This window comes from Botryllus schlosseri, chromosome 3 (genome assembly GCF_051294905.1).
Source record: "Botryllus schlosseri isolate E-star chromosome 3, Bs_hap1, whole genome shotgun sequence".
Classification (NCBI taxonomy): Eukaryota; Metazoa; Chordata; class Ascidiacea; order Stolidobranchia; family Styelidae; genus Botryllus; species Botryllus schlosseri.
Window position 1 is genome coordinate 21,871,892 of NC_137238.1, and position 18,099 is coordinate 21,889,990.

Below are 18,099 nucleotides of genomic sequence, written 5' to 3' on the forward strand. Positions count from 1 at the left end.
TAATATCAGGTCTATTTTTGGATTAAAATACTTTTAATGGATGTTGCCAGAGTCAGCATTGTTGGTGGTGGCATTATCGGCCTGTGGACTATGTACAACTTAACTAAGCAAGGTATTAAGACTACTCTATTCGAACAGGTAAGTAGTGCCATCATTTCTCTAATTGGTCGAATCAGATGTAATTTTTAGCATTCTAATCAGAACACAGACTGCTTACGCCTGTATTATAGACAGTCCTGTATGACTGCTTTCGAAATTTTTTGGCTTTCAAGTTCCATTTCCGAATTCATCTCACCTTAACCACGCTGCGTACGAAAGTACGTTAAGAAGAATTAGTTTAACACTAGTAATGTTCGTGATATCTTTTATCAAATTTTATACCATGCACCACACTGACTATTGCTATGCTGACCAAGAGTTTTCAAGGTCATAGCAGTAATTTTTTTCCAATCTGAAAATCTGTTCAACAATTTTTGCAGTTTCCTTACCCACATTCACGGGGTAGCTCCCACGGCCAATCTCGATTTGGCCACCACTTTATTGGGGACAGGGAAGATGTCAGGATGATAGCAAAAGCCTTTGAGATGTGGGACCAATTTCAAGCAGAATGTGGTGTTGAAATCGCTAAGTATGGTTTTTTGCTGTTAAGCGAACGCTAGTCCTATGTTTCCTTTTCATAATTGCTCATCATTTGGCAAGATAAATCCAATTTGTTGATATCCTACGGAGTGTGGATCGTTAACATTATTAAAAATTATCAAATTTTTGCATGACTAAAGACACATCAAATTGAGTTAAGGAGTTGCTCATTTTAATCTGATATAAGTACAAAAACTGACCGATTCGTAATGAGGATTGAATAGCTCATACTTTATGTTTTAATCGAGCCCCGCTCAAATTCAATTTATCGTGAACATTCAGATGTAAGCCTTCCTCTTTATATCAAGCGGGGATGTGCAACATGTGGGACAAATTTCTGGTATGTTTCAGCTTAACTGGAGTTGGCTAAAAGAACGCGAAAGCTGGCTGGCTGATTACCATAAAGGCCTAAAGCCATTCACAATTGTTACGTGTAGTCTGCTGCCGAATTTTATGATCAGTCTCATCATAACCTTTACCGGTAAGTATGCCTTGCCTTCAGGAAAGTTGGAGTTTTAAAAGTGTTCGATATGCACGAAAAGAAAGGCTCGATTGATTTCCATGAATGTCTGGAGCGCACGGAACACGACACACTAGCTTTTGATATCATTCCTGGCGAAGAGATTCAAGATCATTTTCCTGGATTGGAGATTGATTCCAAACATAAAGCTTTGTATGATAAGAACGGAATCATGTTGAAACCAGAGATAATTTTGGAAGCACTGAGGGTACTGTGTTTGTGGGTGATTAAAATTATAACATACATCGGACCCTGCCAAGTCAGTAACAAGTTCGATTAATGTCAAATTCGTGGAGAGACAGCTCAACTAAAGGACAACTGCTGATGGTGGTCGTTTGAGCTCCAACGATATGTGTCTTCGTTGATTTGCAGATATACACTTATAATATAACTAGGAAGATCTAAAAATATGGACAAATGCAAAGAGCTACCCTAGTTTAGAAATTGTGAGTATAGAAGAATTCCTTCAATCACAGATTATTTTTGAACAAATCGAACATCAGAATCATGAATTTGAAGCGACAAAACGCTTTCTGCTCACACAGTTGTTCACATAGATATATTGCTAAGAAATGGATATGGTTTAGCTCAGGTTGTGTCAAAAAACCATCCCTGGTTACACCTGATAAGGCGAGAACTATAATAACTGAAAACAGATATATATCTTGAGATATTGTTGTCTGCAGACAAATATGACATCCCTGTGCTTGATGTTTCAGCTTGAATGTTCTTGTAATGATAATAGTGTTGCAAGTCAAGGTCTCACTGCGCTCTCGGCCAATAAAGACTGCATAAGTGAAACTATCATTCTCACGTAGGCCTACAACATGAATTCGAGAAGCCTAATTTTGAAACTCAAAATCAATTGTGATTTCTTGAATCCAGCGCGAATTACGTTACAATGACTTGACTGACAAGTTGTTGCGTTCATTGTAGTCGTAACAATAATGCGAATCCATCTGGAAACCAATTACACAAATTTTGCGATATATGAGATGAGCAATGCAGCATTTCAATACTGTTGAAGTACCAAAGTGCCAGGTGAACTAATTTTCCAACTGAGAGTGATCTATTTTAGCAACGAAAGTGTACTGCAATATTGATCAAACGTGGTCTTGTTAATAACAAAGTACTTCTAATTCTTCGGCAGATCCAGCAGGTGCCTACTTGCACTAGTTACTGGAGCGGTTATACAGTTACACTTCTTCCCCTTATACTTAACAGATTTCTAAGCAATATACTTTCTTCGTTCAGTTTGGATTTTATGATGTAGAAAGTAATTTTGGGTTAAGTTTGCGTCAATTTTAAAACTGAAAGCGTCATGATAACCGGTTGGAATTGACCCTGTATCAGACTTGACTACTTCCGAGTCCTTCATTTTCCACTTTGACTTCAAGTAGTTTTTGCATATCTTGAAAATTGCTATTTCTTCTTCTAATTGAGTAGAAACGCTGACTGCTTTGTACCACCTCAGTTGGCGTACATGTATTGACAACATTACATTTTACTATAGAAGTTGTGCAAAGAAAATGGCGGCCAAATACTGGAAGACGAAGAAGTATTGTCGGTCACGCCCATTGACGATAATAAAGTCGAGATCAAAACCAACAAGAGCACTTACTTTTCAAGATCGGCGGTACTCGCATGCGGGGCTTATACCAACAAGTTCCTGCGAGGGTTAGGGCTGGAATTGCCTCTCACAGTAAGTGTGCTTTAACCCGGGACTCGTGTAAGATGCTTTTCCGATGCATAGGGTGAGCTTGTCTCATCCCCTCAAACTTGATGCTGAGCAATCAAAGGCCACGAATTCTGCCATTGGCAAACATCTGTTGGATGATCCCGCTTGTGCGAAAGTTATCGAGACGACAGATTTCGTGTCGTTGGGAGGGGCCATTCACACTTTCATTTGTGTACCTTGCAGTCGACTTTTGTCAAAATACACCAGCCAAGGCTGTGTCAACAAAAGGAGTTCGTGTACCATCTAAATATAGTACATTGAATGCTCTCTTATTCGAAATGTCATGCTTGTGACGTCATATTTTGTGATACAATTGTTGACATACGATGTTCCTTCCAATTCTCTACGAATATATTCGGGTTCATTTCAATATGAATATACTATTCGATTATGTATTGAAGTGCTGTACCTCCATGAAGCTCTTCAAATATTTTGAATAACAGCTCATGGAACTGCAAAACACTGCACAGCAGTAGTTTTAGATAATGCAACATGCGATCTTCATCTTAAATTTGTGCTTCATAGAACTGTGTGGTTTCCATGCATATTCTTGTTGCTATTGGTTGGTGTTATAGTTCTTGTGTTTCGAAAGTTGTATGCAGTGAAACCATGCAGTTTATGGAGTAAACTATGATGGCATCTACCTGACAAAACTTGGCAATTAATAGTGTGGTTTTGATGAGTCTACAAAGCAACTAAGAGGTTCTTAGTGCAGTCGTAATTTTGAACTTGTTTGCAAGCAATATAGGTATCTTCATAACCGATGGTTGCCGCAATTTCACTTGCAGAAGCGATGTCAAGTCATTCTACCGAATAAATGACTTCCTGCTGAATAAGATTTGACCAGGAGCTAATGCTGTGGTCTAGAAAATCCCAATGTTTAAGTAATAATAAAGCAAAATCGAGATCATGAGATGTAAAGAACCATAAATCAGACATTTGACTGAAAGTATGTGAATGTGTGGCAACCTACACTTCCCTTACAGGTGATGAAAGCCAATGTATATTACTGGAGGGACAAGAGTCAGTCTATGTGCTATTCGTTGGCCAATAATTTCCCTGCTATTATCTATCCAACTTATTACTCCGCACCATCGTACGAGTATCCTGGACTTATGAAGGTAGGAAAGTTTGTTTTAAGCATAGGTAAAGATTTGCAGGTATTCAATTCAGGTAAAGAATCAATGCCTTCGTATCGTAGGGCATGCCCATATGAATGCTCAGTTATATGCTTTCTTAACGCTGGCCTTAGTGATTCGAGCATTTATTTTAATGATTTTCAATGATGAAATGAGTCTAGCATTGGCAAGTCATTATTGCTGAATTTGTGCGCCTTTGTGACATGAAAATGTCGTTCTGATGATTCCTTCTCGTCAACGAATCCACTAATTACTGTCTAGTTTACAAAATCCAAAGTTTAAAAAGAGAGTGGTTCTGCCTAAAAACCGAAGAAGAAGCTCAACTGGGAAAACCTATCTGAGTTCTCCGAAAAAGTATAATTACTTTGTTACTGACCTCGTCTAGAAGTAGAGATTAGAGCTCGAGTAGTTGTTGAAGTAATGTCAGAAATTCTACTCAATTACAAGCATAAATAGCAATTTGCTGAGGCATGCCAAAACTACTTGAACAAACTACTTACAAATACCAAAATGTAACATGTGGGAAGTTTTGCCCTCAAAAATGTTGTCTAAACCAGGAGTCTGCAACCTTTTATGCTCGGTGGATCGATTTCGAAATGATATTTTTTTCGCGGAGCGGTATTCAAAAAACACCAATTTTGGACTATGAAAGTTGATTGCATCTCATACAGCATAAGTTCAGTAAATGGTGCACAAGGCAGTAACACATATGTTTCAATTAAAGAAATTGACCCGATTGTCTTTTAATTATTATCAGCAGGGTGATTTTTTACCTAAAAAACGAAAGATTATGACCTAACATATCATGTATTTAAATTAGGTGTTTTCGCACATAATGTTAGATTTGTACCACTTATCTTCATTTCTGGTTGGAACTGTCTGTTCTTACGAAGTAGTTTGGCCAGAAAAAACTTCATTTTTACGAAAACTGGACCTTTTTACTCCGATAAAGCAGCAGAATCACTTACTGATCATCTTTGATATGGATTTTACTCTAATACGCATTACGCAACCGAATGAAAGTAATCGAGTGAAGCGGAATATTACAAAACACAGATGTAGTGGCAGTTTCTTTTAGGGTTGTAAGGACTCTAGTCACTATTTTCTGATGACTCGACTTGACTCGAATCATCTTCTCAAAATACGGAAATGACTCGACTCGAGTCAATCTGTGTATTGACTCGACTTGGACTCGAGTCATTGCGCATGACTCGAACCAAGTCATATGACTTTAGGCTCAGACGGTCAATACTGACATTTCATTGTAATTTCGAAGAATAGTAAAGTAACCGCACTATTGGGATTTCGTCTATTGGTACTGGTACTTGAAAATGTGACCAGACACAACTAAAAGTGGGGAAAATTAGTATATTATAAATGAGAACCATTCTATATCACCAAACAGAGTTATAAAAAGTGGGTTTAACAAGACTTTAACTGGAAACTGAGCAGTCAACACAATGACTTGGACCTGGACTCGAGTCATAATACCTCGACTCTCTGCTCGCTGACTTGGACTCGGACTTGACTCGAGTCAAAACTATAAAAGTCAGATTGACTTGTGACTTGAAGCCTTGTGACTTGGTTACAACCGTGGTTTCTCTACCATTCTTTCTTTCTTCAAGCTGTGCCACAACGCAATCGTATCTCTCGATTTGGAGAAAGAGAACCAATCGAACACGGATGCAATAGAAGACAAGAGACTGGAGGAATTCAAGACCGAGATATCCGAACATTTTTGCGATATAGACGTTGATGGTCCGGAAATAACAGAAAGATGCATGTTCACGGTATCTATTTTGCGGCCGAAATTGTGCGCATAATCAGCAGAGGTAGCCAGTAACAAAGCGCTTGTGGCGAGATAGCGTAGTGGTATAATCCACAGCTGCAACACCAGTGGGTTTTGGGTTCAAGTCCGACCGGGGTAGACTCCAGCATTCCGACCTAAGTGTTGGTGGTTTATCTAGGCTCCTCCTCGCCATCTCATCCGCATAAAGCGGTGTCTTAGAAAAGCCTAAAAGCGGGCCGTGCTACAAGTCGGCAGGTGGGTGTCAGATTCCATAGACTACTCCTTGTCGCTTCGACATCTTCCTATCTTTTCATTGTATCGCATTTTTGTGGTGTATTGAACTGATAAAATTGCTAATAAACCAATGATGATGATGATATAGAATCAAATATAAAAGAAAATTGGCATGGTAGTCGACAAACAGAATGAATACCACAAATAAAGCACTTATACTTTTTTCCGGCACTATGTTTTGCCTACTTCCAGGTTTTACCCAATTGGTTTTATTTTTGGACAATTCCACATTTCTTTAAACAAATTTTCAGATTTTAGTTTTTTTACTTCAACAGTTTGGAACTTTAAAATTAGAAAATTGTTTTAGCATGAGTTCCTATCGTTTTCCCGAGTGGAGTTGTCATAGAAACCGCTCAAAATAACCCCTGTATCACATTACTGAACATATATGTCAAGAATGTTCCGATTTCTAACGGGATTACTCGTTTGGTCATGAAGAATATGAAGATGCGTGTCGTAATTTTAAAAGTAGCCACCACACCACCGATTAAAAGCAAAAAGTACGTGCCCACTAGACCCGACTTTATGAAACTGCTTACATGAGTACTTATTGGACATCATACTTGTAATAGAAGTACTTTTGACATGTCTTGGGAATCTATGCGTCTAATCAATCATGGTGGAATCTTATGGCATGCTTTGACAACTTCCGCTTGTAAGACATTTTTTCGGAAAGTTTAGCTTCCTCATTCTTTTCATGAACCGTGGTGAATAATTCAAAACTTTCATCTAATTGAGTTATATGCTTTCAATTGAATCTTTCATGTTCACTATGTGTCTTATGCTTTTAGAGAACTCCTGACTGGGGATTCATTATTGATTATCATCCGAAGCACCGCAATATAATCATCGGAGCTGGCTTTTCAGGTGCATGTTACAGCTGTATGTTATAGTCAGTGTCGGGACAACGTCACTACCTTCGAGTCACGAGTCGTGTTGAGCAGGGTTGTAACCAAGTCACAAGTAAATTTCACATTTATAGTTTGGACTCGAGTCAAATCGAGTCATTATCAGTTCACCACCGAGTCAAGTCCCAAGGTATGAAGCAATAGGTCGAGTCCGTGTCCAATTGTTTACTGTTCATTATCGAATTCAAGTCAAGTTCAACCTACTTCTGTGAAACTCTTGGGTGATATCGAAGGCCTCAGATTCATAACATACTCATTTTTCTCCGTCTGAACATGTTTATTGAAATACATAAAAGACTGTTTCTGGGCCTATTTTTCAGTTTACAGGACTGATATAAGAGACTTGAATAGGTCATATAAAATGTGTCGATGAAATGATGATATGACTTGGTCGGGTCATGCGCAATGACTCGAGCAGTGTTGGGATGACTCGAGTCATGACTTGACTCGAGTCACTTTTCTAAAATGACTTGACTTGACTTGACTCGGCGTATCAGAAATATGGATTGACTCGTGACTCGGAGCAAAATTCACGACTCAATTTCAAGTCATCAAGTTGTCGGTGTCGATAAAAATCACTGACTATTGCATATGTTCGGATTGTTCATGAAACGCTGGTGTAACCGTGAGAACGACCAATCATTTAATGATCGTGCGTTTTACTGAGCCTCCATTGTTCCCTTACAAATAAATTGACCGCAAACGAAGTGATCGAAGCTTACAGCTTACGTTGCCGTAAACTAGTATAGTAAAGTAATTTATCTCTGTTTTTACCTTAACCAAACCTCTTGTTTTATTGAAATTGAATTCGGGTATAGTTAATGTAGTCCTCAACCATTGGCGCAGGCTCGAATTGCATCATATCGATTTGTAAATGGGTAATGTATTGCATCCTATCAATTCGTATCTATTCTCTATTTTGGCTGGTAACTATATAAACTGCGGTTTAGCGGTTCTACGTGTATGTAAGAGATACAGCGCCTTCTTGCGTATATACTTACCTCTATATTCGTTCATATGTTCATTGTTCATAATCAGTGACCACTCAATCTGTATATCATACAGCTAGCAAAATGCAATGACGATATCATGCCTCATACTTCGAAAAGGCAACTTGACTTGAATTGTGACTTGACTCGTGACTTGACTTGACTTGACTCGACTTGACTCGAGTCACCTCCAAAAATCGAGTGACTTGACTTGACTCGAGTCACCTTTGAAAATCGATTGACTTGACTTGACTCGAGTCAAAATGGGCAATGACTCGAAATGACTCGTGACTCGAAGGTAGTGACTTGATCCCAACACTGGACTCGAGTGCAAGTAAAGTCATTGCAACTCTGGTGTTGAGTCACCGCAAATTTTTACTGAATCAAAGTAATTGATTTCAAAATCAAGCCACATCGGTTTTCCGATTTCGAGTCAATTTCAAGTCATCAAGAATATTCAGTTTGTGCAGATGGTTTAATGACATTTAATTTGGATTTTTACCCGAGTCACAAGTCGATCTTATAGAGCAAGTAGAGTGACGTGGAAGCATATTTACCAGGGTTGTAACCAAGTCACGAGGTTCCGAGTCACAAGTCAATATCACTTTTATAGTTTTGACTCGAGTCAAGTCGAGTCATTTTCAATTCACCACCGAGTCAAGTCAGCTGTAGAGGTCCGAGTCATAGTCTTTTGACTCGAGTCCGAGTCCAAGTCATTATGTTCACTATTCAGTTTTCAGTTCAATCCGGTTCAACCCACTTTTTCAACTCTGCTCGAGTGATCTAAAATGACTCGCATTCATAATATAATAATTTTCCTCAGCTTTATCAGTTTCTGGCCCTCTTTTCCAAGTATCACGACCAATGGACGAAATACCAACAATGTGGTGACTTTACTATTCTTCGAAGTTACAATGAAATGTCCGTCTTGGCGTTCGATGCACAATGTCCCGAGTACAAGTCGACTCAATACAAAAAGTTACTCGAGTCAAGTCGAGTCACCAAAAAATCGCGACTCGAGTCATTACAACCATGATATTTACCCACTTTGATACTTTGAAAAATTAGAAGTACTTCATCAGTGACCTCCTCCGTATACTTCCCTCCCCCTAATTTTTCCGTGACGTACTCACAGATGTGGTCAAAGTAGCAAGCATTGGTCCGTAAAAGTGGAATAAAACAAATTTCTACCTAATTTGCAATAAAAGTCGATATTTCCAAGATATGCCGAAAAATCTTCAATTAAAAGGTGAGAGTGAGGGGTCTCGAATGTACTCTCGTAAATAGTCTTATAACGTAGATTTTGTCGAGACACCGTACACTTCCGGCAGTCAATAGACATTGAAAGATGCATCGTCGCGGCTAACACAAAAATGATTAATATATCAATGCAAAATTCGCATTTTTCAAAACAATATTCAGTTGACATGATTTCACTCGTTCACCTATCCGAAAAATGCTTTTTACTTTACAAAATCCAAAGTTGAATGAAATAGTTTTGCTTCATAACCGTTACGTTGGGGTGGAAGCAATGTTCCCTCTAATTTCGGACGAGTCTGCACACACTCACCAACTCACTGCGCAGACCCTTGGAAAACAGTATGTAACAACTAAAAAAAATGTCATCACTTTGGAATTTTTGTGCGCAACTTAGATTTTCTGTGCGCAGAGACCGTGTCAGCACTGCGCATTTGCCCACGTGCGCAGCTTAGAGGGAACATTGGGTGGAAGTAATCTTGACGCATATTTACATGATAAATTTGTTTTACAGGACATGGTTTCTACCCTTCTCCAGTTGTTGGAAAGATACTCGGTCAAATGTCATTGTCCCAGGAGCCTGCCTACTCCCTCGAGCCATTTTCTATACGACGTTTTGACAAATCAACGTGACCCTCCAACTTGACTTTATTGCCACGTACTGCAATGCTGTGGCTTGCTGTGCTCGATGTGATCATGTAGATCAAGGGTCGGCAACCTACGGCCCGCGGGCCGGATCCGGCCCGCCAAGCGAAATCATCCGGCCCGCGACATAATAATTAGTTATCAAGAGAATGCGGCTCGCCGTTTCTTATCGAGTTTCCCATGGCACTGTTTGGAAATAGTGTGGCATGCTATAACAGTCTATTGTTACGCCACAAAAGTGTCTCGCACGCGGTAGATCAGTATCTCGTACCAAGTAATTACGAGATTATGTCTGCAGAGTAAACTCGTAGACTAGACCAGTGCTCTTTGTCCGGGAGGATAGTACACCCGAAAAGCTGTCATAATTTTTAAATGGTGCACCACCATGCCGTATACCCAGGACCGTAACTGCCGCACCCAAGCTCCCAATTGGGGTGGGGGCGGGGAGGGAGCAGGACCAACGTTTTTATTATTATTATTGTTAATGCTGACGAAGTACTGATAGGACCCTCCATATACCGCATTACATTAGACCGATGACTATAGCAATCCCAATAAATAGGCCGAATAATATAATCGCATTTGAAACACAGCTACGACTCATATAATGTCAACAGGACACAGGAAATTATGCTCACTTTCCTATACTGGAAGAGAGCAAACCTAGTAGCAACACTGCTTTGTTACTGTGATACGAATTTATTTGCTGAATTTTCCTCACTTTTTTTCGACATTCATTCGCTACAAAATTAATTCAGGCGATTTAGTACTCCGGGTGAAGTGGACGGTAATACCATTCGCAGAAAATTTAAAATATAACTTATTGAAACGCGATGCAACGACGAATGGTTGGAAAATTTTCATATAAAGAGCATATCGCTTCTTAACTTTTATTTTTATAAAAAGTTGACTTCATTCCAGATTGACGAGCGATGCAAAATAATTAGAAAATATGCATGGTAGCACGTACAGATGTGAACAAATCTTTCCAACAGTGAAATTCATGAAGATCAAGCTACGATCACGCATTTCCGACGCCTATTTAAAAAATGTTCTATTTGTTGCATCATCAGACTTCTAACCAGATGTTAAAAACTTTCACAATGCATGAAGCATCGAGTGTCACATTATTGATGTATTGTTGAAGTGTGACTACATATATGTTGCTCTTTTTGAGATTGGTATAGATTGAAATTACAGCGATGTAGCGTAATATACTAAAGAGAGTGAGAATTATAGTAAAAATGAAAATTCCGGCCCGCCGAAGAGTTTTACACTCGATGTTCGGCCCGTGACTAGCAAAAGGTTGCCGACCCCTGATGTAGATATACCTAGGTGGCTACTTTCTACAAGATGTAGCCTATTTATCTTGGTCGAACACTCAGAAACATCGTCAGTAGGTCGAGTCAAAATAAGATACGATCGAATGTGTAGTCCAGTGCACTGGCGTAGCCAGGGAGGGGCGAAAGGGGCGATCGCCCCTCCCAAATTTTTATAAAATTTTCGAAAATCAATAAATATTGCAGTATTTTTGGGCAGATGAATGCAACCTAAAAATTTTCTTCTCGCTTCACGTGATTTAGTGTTCATAGTGTCTTCATTTTATTATCAGTGTCCCAAAAAATAAATTCTTCCGCATATACCCATAGTTGAATTTAGCTGCCTTCGAAATTATAAGAATACAACAGTACCAGTAGATACACAATCTATAGAGTATAGAGTAACCCGAGGTCGTTGAGTTGATTGAGTCTGGGGGTTTCAGTTCAGTATGGGGGTTGGGGAAAGTCAGTTCCGGCAATTTCCGTCCCGGGACACACGAATACATATAGAGTAGGCTACACGCGATTCCGCAAAGTGCGTACCCTATTGATTGACGGCCATAAAACCGACGCATGTATTCCGAAGCCTTCGATATAGATTTTCAGGTGCTCAAATGTCTGGCGCCTGATGATCCTGTCCCTGCAATCAGACCCCTTCGACATAAAAGCGTTTGACACAGGAAAATATCGCTACCTCCCGTTAAAAAGGAATAATTTGAAATTGCGCGAGTCTGATCAAAAGAGTTTTATTTCTTAATTTGATTTGGTATGTATCAGCGATTCCAATCTTTAAAGTAGCGTCAATCTGTACCAGATGTTACTAAATAACCGTGCTTCAACAAAGTAATTACCAGGAATAGACACACCACTTGTTCATATACACGCACCACTATTATTGATAAAATTCTTTCATTTATTCAAAAATATTTACGCTCGTCGCGACTATAGGCCCGAAATTCACACTGATCGATCATCACTTTGTCAGCGATCTGGGCTCGTCCGTGAAACGATCGCCTAATACAAGCTATAGTTGGCAACTGACTAATTCCATTATAATTTAGCAAATTTTTTGAGATTTGTAATGCATACTCTCAGAATTGTCCAATATTTACATATGTTGTTCTTTTTTGAATTCCAAGTTTATTAAAAAAAAAAAATTGAAAAATGTTCAGCGGTTCAAAAGATATTGCGATTTAAAATCCTCTCGTCACTAGGTGGCGCTACTTTCAAAAATCTTTGAAATCGATATTTTTCGCTCAAATGATGGTAGAGAACCAATCAAAATGTCCAATTAACCAATTCTGGGGCCAAGGAATTCAATAAAACCAACTGTTTCGCCCTAAACTCAATGAAAAAAAAGTTACGGATGAAAAATAAAATGGGGGGGACGGGCTTGAAAATGTCTGTAGGATACGGCCTACACAAAAAAAAATTATTGTGAAATGTGCTTTTAAGGAGTATGGTTGATAAAAAGCTTGATTTTAAATTTCCCAGTTATTCCACCGTGAAATATGCATTACATAATAATTTGATGGTCCCAACCCATATCCCTGCTCACCGTAAATACTATTATCACCAGTCAGATATATAAATAAATTTATTTGATTAGGTTTTCGAAATTTTTCAAGTAGAATCCGTGCAAAACCACCGCTTCAACAATAATAGAAGCATATTTTACTGTATTGATTAGAGAGCTTCTTGGAGGTACAGAACTTCAATATACGAGCGTTCAACGCTCTCTCATTGGAAATTTCATGCTGGTGACGTCATATTTTGTGATACGATTGTTGATATACGATGTTCTTTCCAATTCTCTACTAGTTGCTGACGATTACCCCTGACGAGTGTCAGCCGAAAATATTCGGGTTCATTTCAATATGAATATACTATTTAATTGTGTATTGATTAGGTACGTTACCTAGCCTATAAAAATCAAAGAAGCACAATATTTGCCATGGTAACAGCACTCAGAACCATGTTTCTAGGTGGCGCCAAAGAGGCACCCAGTTCCAAATATTGTGAAACTGTCTAATTCATAGTTGAACAAACATTAAATTTAAAATCAAACATTTTGTCAACCATACTACTTTAAAGTACATTTTGCTGTATTTTTTTTGTGTAGTCCGAATCCTACATGACATGGAACAAACGAGAAAATGCATTTTGTCTCTTAGCATCGTCAAAAGTCAAAAATCCGAACATATTTCTTGTTTGGCATGCATTTTGGATTGTCGACTTGCCACATTTCAAGATCAATTGTAAATATGCCTATTGTTATTGTTGAAGCAGTGGTTCCGCACGGATTCTACTTGAAAAATTTCGAAAACCCAACCGAATAAATTTATTCATATATCTGACTGGTGATAATAGTATTTACGGTGAGCAGGGATATGGGTTGGGACTATGAAATTTTTATGTAATGCATATTTCACGATGGAATAACTGGGAAATTTAAAATCAAGCTTTTTATCAACCATACTCCTTAAAAGCACATTTCACAATAATTTTTTTTTGTGTAGGCCGTATCCTACAGACATTTTCAAGCCCGTCCCCCCCATTTTTTTTTCATCCGTAACTTTTTTTTCATTGAGTTTAGGGCGAAACAGTTGGTTTTATTGAATTCCTTGGCCCCAGAATTGGTTAATTGGACATTTTGATTGGTTCTCTACCATCATTTGAGCGAAAAATATCGATTTCAAAGATTTTTGAAAGTAGCGCCACCTAGTGACGAGAGGATTTTAAATCGCAATATCTTTTGAACCGCTGAACATTTTTCAATTTTTTTTTTTTAATAAACTTGGAGTTCAAAAAAGAATAACATTTGTAAATATTGGACAATTCTGAGGGTATGCATTACAGCCCCTGTTAAATTATAATGGAATTAGCCAACTGGAAGATTCCACAGGGTGTGTGTGTGCGTGCGTGTGTGTTGTGTCTCAGAATCTTTTCTGTCTAAGAATCTTTAAGAATTTTTTCTGGCTGCATGGGTACGACCCTGCGCGTGAGCGATCTTTTGAATGGTGAAAGCATTCTCCGCAAGTCCTGAAGTAACAGGAATAAATGACAACTGTCTCGTCCGGCGTCCACCATCTAGAAATTCATTAATAGCTTGCCGTGTGGTATGAACATATAGTTCAATATGTATGATTAACTGCCCCCTGAATGTTCGATGACACCACATACATCAGCCCTACCGGTAAATCTGATAATTAAAACGTATTTGCAATATGCAAGTAACAATACAAGGAGCCAATTTCATTCATTATCCACGAAAATTTTCGCGCTTGGCGCGAAAGTGTCGCTGCCCAAGATTTCCATTATCATTATATTTTCACATCACTTTATGACTGTGCGTGTATATGTATCACAATCGCCCCAGATGCTGTGTTAATCATCCAATAAGGGCCCAAGACCATATCGCTGTTACCAATTTTTTTACTTATCTTTAAGGGGGGTATTAATTTACGTCATCGAATTTTTCGCCCCTCCCAAATATTTTTTCTGGCTACGCCCTTGGTCCAGTGGTTCCCAACGTGGGCGATTTGGCGGCATAGGGAGGCAAAAATGACGAAGGGGGCGATAGGCGATTTTTTTTTTTAGTCAGCCCACGGAAATTTAGTTGCAAAAGTGTAAAATTCGACAACGAGCCGAAAAGTTGACCTTTTTTTTAGTCAACCCGCCGATGATTACGGTTCGCAAAATCTGGGGGGCGATGATCGGCGTTGAGCTTGAAAAGGGGGCGATGAGTCGAAAAAGGTTGGGAACCACTGGTGTAGACAATAATGTGAATCTCAATGCATTAATAATAAATGAATACTCCTTCCGTAGGACAGCCCCTGGCTGTCACTCGAGCAGAATTGAAAATAGGGGATTGATTCGGATTGAACTGACAACTGAACAGTGAACATAATGGCTTATGGACTCGGACTCGAGTAAAAACACTATGACTCGGACCCGACCCTCTACTAGCTGACTTTGACTCGGTGGCGAATTGCAAATGAGGTGACATGTGTAAAAACTATAAAAGTAATATTGCTTGAAACCAGTGGTTCCCAAAGTGGACGCCAGCGCCCCCCTGTGGCGTTCGCGAGAGTGAAGGGGGCGCTGGCCGGTGGCCATGAAATGGACGATTGGGGGCGCTGGCTATAAAATTAGGCGGTAGGGGGGCGCAGAGAGCAAATCGGGGTGGTGTAGGGTTAGAAGGCAACTGCTGCGTAGTATTGAAACGATTGGTAAATAAATCAGCTAAATACGCAGTAAAAATGCAAAATCGATTCAGTCATGGCAGAGAGAGAGAGTCTTTATTTTTGATCCAACCAAAATACATAACAAACGGCAGTGTGGTGGTACTGAAAATATGCATTCACAGTATTCGGTATTATATAGGAATGATCGATAAGACCGTGAAGGTCATATGGTCTGATCACACCAGCATCAAACAGGTACACTTGACTCTGAACAGTCTGGCTGTAAAAAATGTTTAGTTAAAAAAGTAACATAGAAAAGAAATTAAACGATGGTAGCAAATGATCAATAAAGCAATGTCTGGGCGAGGTAGGGCAACAGTGTTAGTATAACGACAGGAGGTGATCAAGTAGGTCTTTTTTTAATCTAATATAAGGCAATTTACGGATGTGTGGTGGTAATGCATTCCAGATGATAGGTCCCGAGTAGTCGATAGATCTCTTAGTTAGGTTGCTATTGGGTGGGGCTAAGTAGATACTTCCTTTTGACGAAGATCTCGTGTTATGGGAATGGAGATCTTTAGCAGGTATGAAAAAGTCATCAAACACAGGAGGCAGACTATTCCAAAAATATTTGTGAATGACTTTTGATACTTCGAAGCGATATAGTTCATCAACTCGCAAAATTCGATGCTTACAGTAGTAAGGCGATAAATCGGTACGTAAAGGTACAGATGAGATCACCCGTATCGCACGGTTTTGCAGGGTTCAAATTCTGCACAAAAATTTGCATGCACTTCCCCACACTACGATTCCATATTGCAGGTGAGAGTGGAAAAGAGAAAAATAGATGGTTCGTAGTATTGATCTGGAAACCAAAGATTGCAGACGGGTCAGTATTCCCACACACCGAGCTAGTTTTGATATTGTGCATTCAATATGCTGCTTCCAAGACATTTTGGGATCAATAGTGACGCCGAGATATTTTGCGGAGTCACATATGGAGATTTGTTTATGATTGGCATTATTTAAAAGGAGCATCTCGGTCTTATCTGCATTCAAACTTAGTTTCTATGCTTGCAGCCATCTCGACACTTTTGGGAGTTCCCTATTCACAGATGCATGCAAATCATCGACAGTGTTGGAGGTAATGAAGAGGTGAGTATCATCAGCAAATAAGGTTGTGCGGAATAAAGATGCATTAACAATGTCGTTGATATAAATGAGGGAAAAAGTCGGTCCAAGGACTGAGCCTTGTGGCACTCCACAAGTTATATCTCTGGTAGTTCTTCAATGTCCCCAGTGTAACAAATTGTTTGCGGTTTGCCAGGTAGCTTTCAAGTAGAGTTGCTGCAATACTCCTGATTATATAGTGTTCTAGCTTGTATCTTAAGATTCTGTGGTTAACTGTGTCGAGAGCTTTGCGGAGGTCGATAAAAATGCTGCAGCCACTTTTTTTGCTTGATGGTTTTGTAATAGTCCGTTACAATTGATAGTATTGCATGGTTGGTGTTGTGGTTTGATCTGAATCCATGCTGAGTCGGAGACAGTACTGCATTCAATTCAAAAAAATTCGGCAGTTGATCAGTTTCTCAAAAACCGTGGCAAGATTTGGCAAAATAGATATTGGTCGGTAGTTGGAAATTAGCTTTTTACAGCCTTTCTTAAACACTGGCGTTACTCTGGCAGTTTTCAGTGCATCTGGGAAAATGCCTCGACGTATCGAGGAATCCGAGCCTCGAATCGGTAAATGCACGCGTGCACACTCACGCGCAGGCTAGATGCCAGTTCACCGCGTCATCATTAGATACTCGATTTTGATAACGAATTACTACTCCGTTAATTGAGACCCAATCACGATACTCATAACAGTGTTAGCTAACATCATTAAGGTGTAGCATACCAAATTTCGTCAACCATTTTAGGATGAAACACCTTCAAAACCAACGCCGTCCACCATCGACTTTTCCGTTAAATCTGTTCGCAGTAGCATAGCACGCACCTATACATAGTCAACTTTAATAACGGAATTACCATGCTATACATTGATTCCCCAACTCGAAACTTGGTACGCAGTTGTAAGACATTATGACAATGCAGCATACCAAATTTCGTCACATATTTTATGATGGAACACCTTTAAAACTAACGCAGTTCTATACTTACTTTTGCGTTAATCTATTTTACGGGAGCGTAGCACCAGTGATGAGCATCGGAGCGGAGTTTTGCCGATTTTGTGACAGTCGGAGTTTACTACAGATATTTTTTCGGAGAATTTAGGAGTATTGTAACTTTTGTCTCCGACATCTTTGGATAGCTCTGACCAGAATACACCATTGATTACACTGGTCAACAAAATGAAAAAAAAATTTTCAGGCAGAACATCTGAGAGCCGTTTCTGGGGTTTTTGAGGTTGCTGATTACGAATATTACATTAGTTTTGTCAGATTGGCTCTCTGTCAGAAGATATTTATACCCTTAAAAAAGCCCAAAATTACTGTATTTACCCTTAAATATTTCACTTGGTGGGAAGAAAATCGTAGTTTTTTCTAATTTTATACTGCGCATAAATGGCTAATTGACTATGAAGAACCCTCATGTCATTCTCGGTCATTCTATCAATATTAACATGGCATGATGCGAAATATTTTTTTGCCAAAAAAGCAGTTTGTCAAGCC

General features: G+C 39.2%; 1 protein-coding gene across 2 annotated transcripts; it reads left to right on the forward strand.

Moving 5' to 3' along the window:
* The first annotated feature begins 3 nt into the window (after window positions 1–3).
* Window positions 4–9,968, forward strand: LOC145436092 (peroxisomal sarcosine oxidase-like). Of its 2 annotated transcripts, none has more exons than XM_080313375.1 (8): window positions 4–138; window positions 480–628; window positions 1,142–1,382; window positions 2,673–2,861; window positions 3,884–4,018; window positions 5,662–5,826; window positions 6,911–6,986; window positions 9,788–9,968. In XM_080313375.1, exons 1-8 carry the CDS (start codon window positions 37–39, stop codon window positions 9,904–9,906), a joined length of 1,176 nt encoding a protein of 391 aa, XP_080169501.1. In that variant the 5' UTR covers window positions 4–36; the 3' UTR covers window positions 9,907–9,968. The 2 variants fall into 2 exon arrangements, with proteins under 2 accessions (XP_080169501.1, XP_080169502.1); XM_080313376.1 differs by having other exon boundaries at window positions 1,142–1,367; window positions 9,788–9,964.
* Window positions 9,969–18,099: the final 8,131 nt, after the last annotated feature.

Bases quoted from the DNA above. Each gene is read 5' to 3' on its own strand.
- LOC145436092 (XM_080313375.1), top strand. From the start codon at position 37: ATGGATGTTGCCAGAGTCAGCATTGTTGGTGGTGGCATTATCGGCCTG. The intron at 139-479 runs GTAAGTAGTGCC...CAATTTTTGCAG, and splicing joins AGACTACTCTATTCGAACAG to TTTCCTTACCCACATTCACG. The intron at 5,827-6,910 runs GTATCTATTTTG...TTATGCTTTTAG, and splicing joins CAGAAAGATGCATGTTCACG to AGAACTCCTGACTGGGGATT.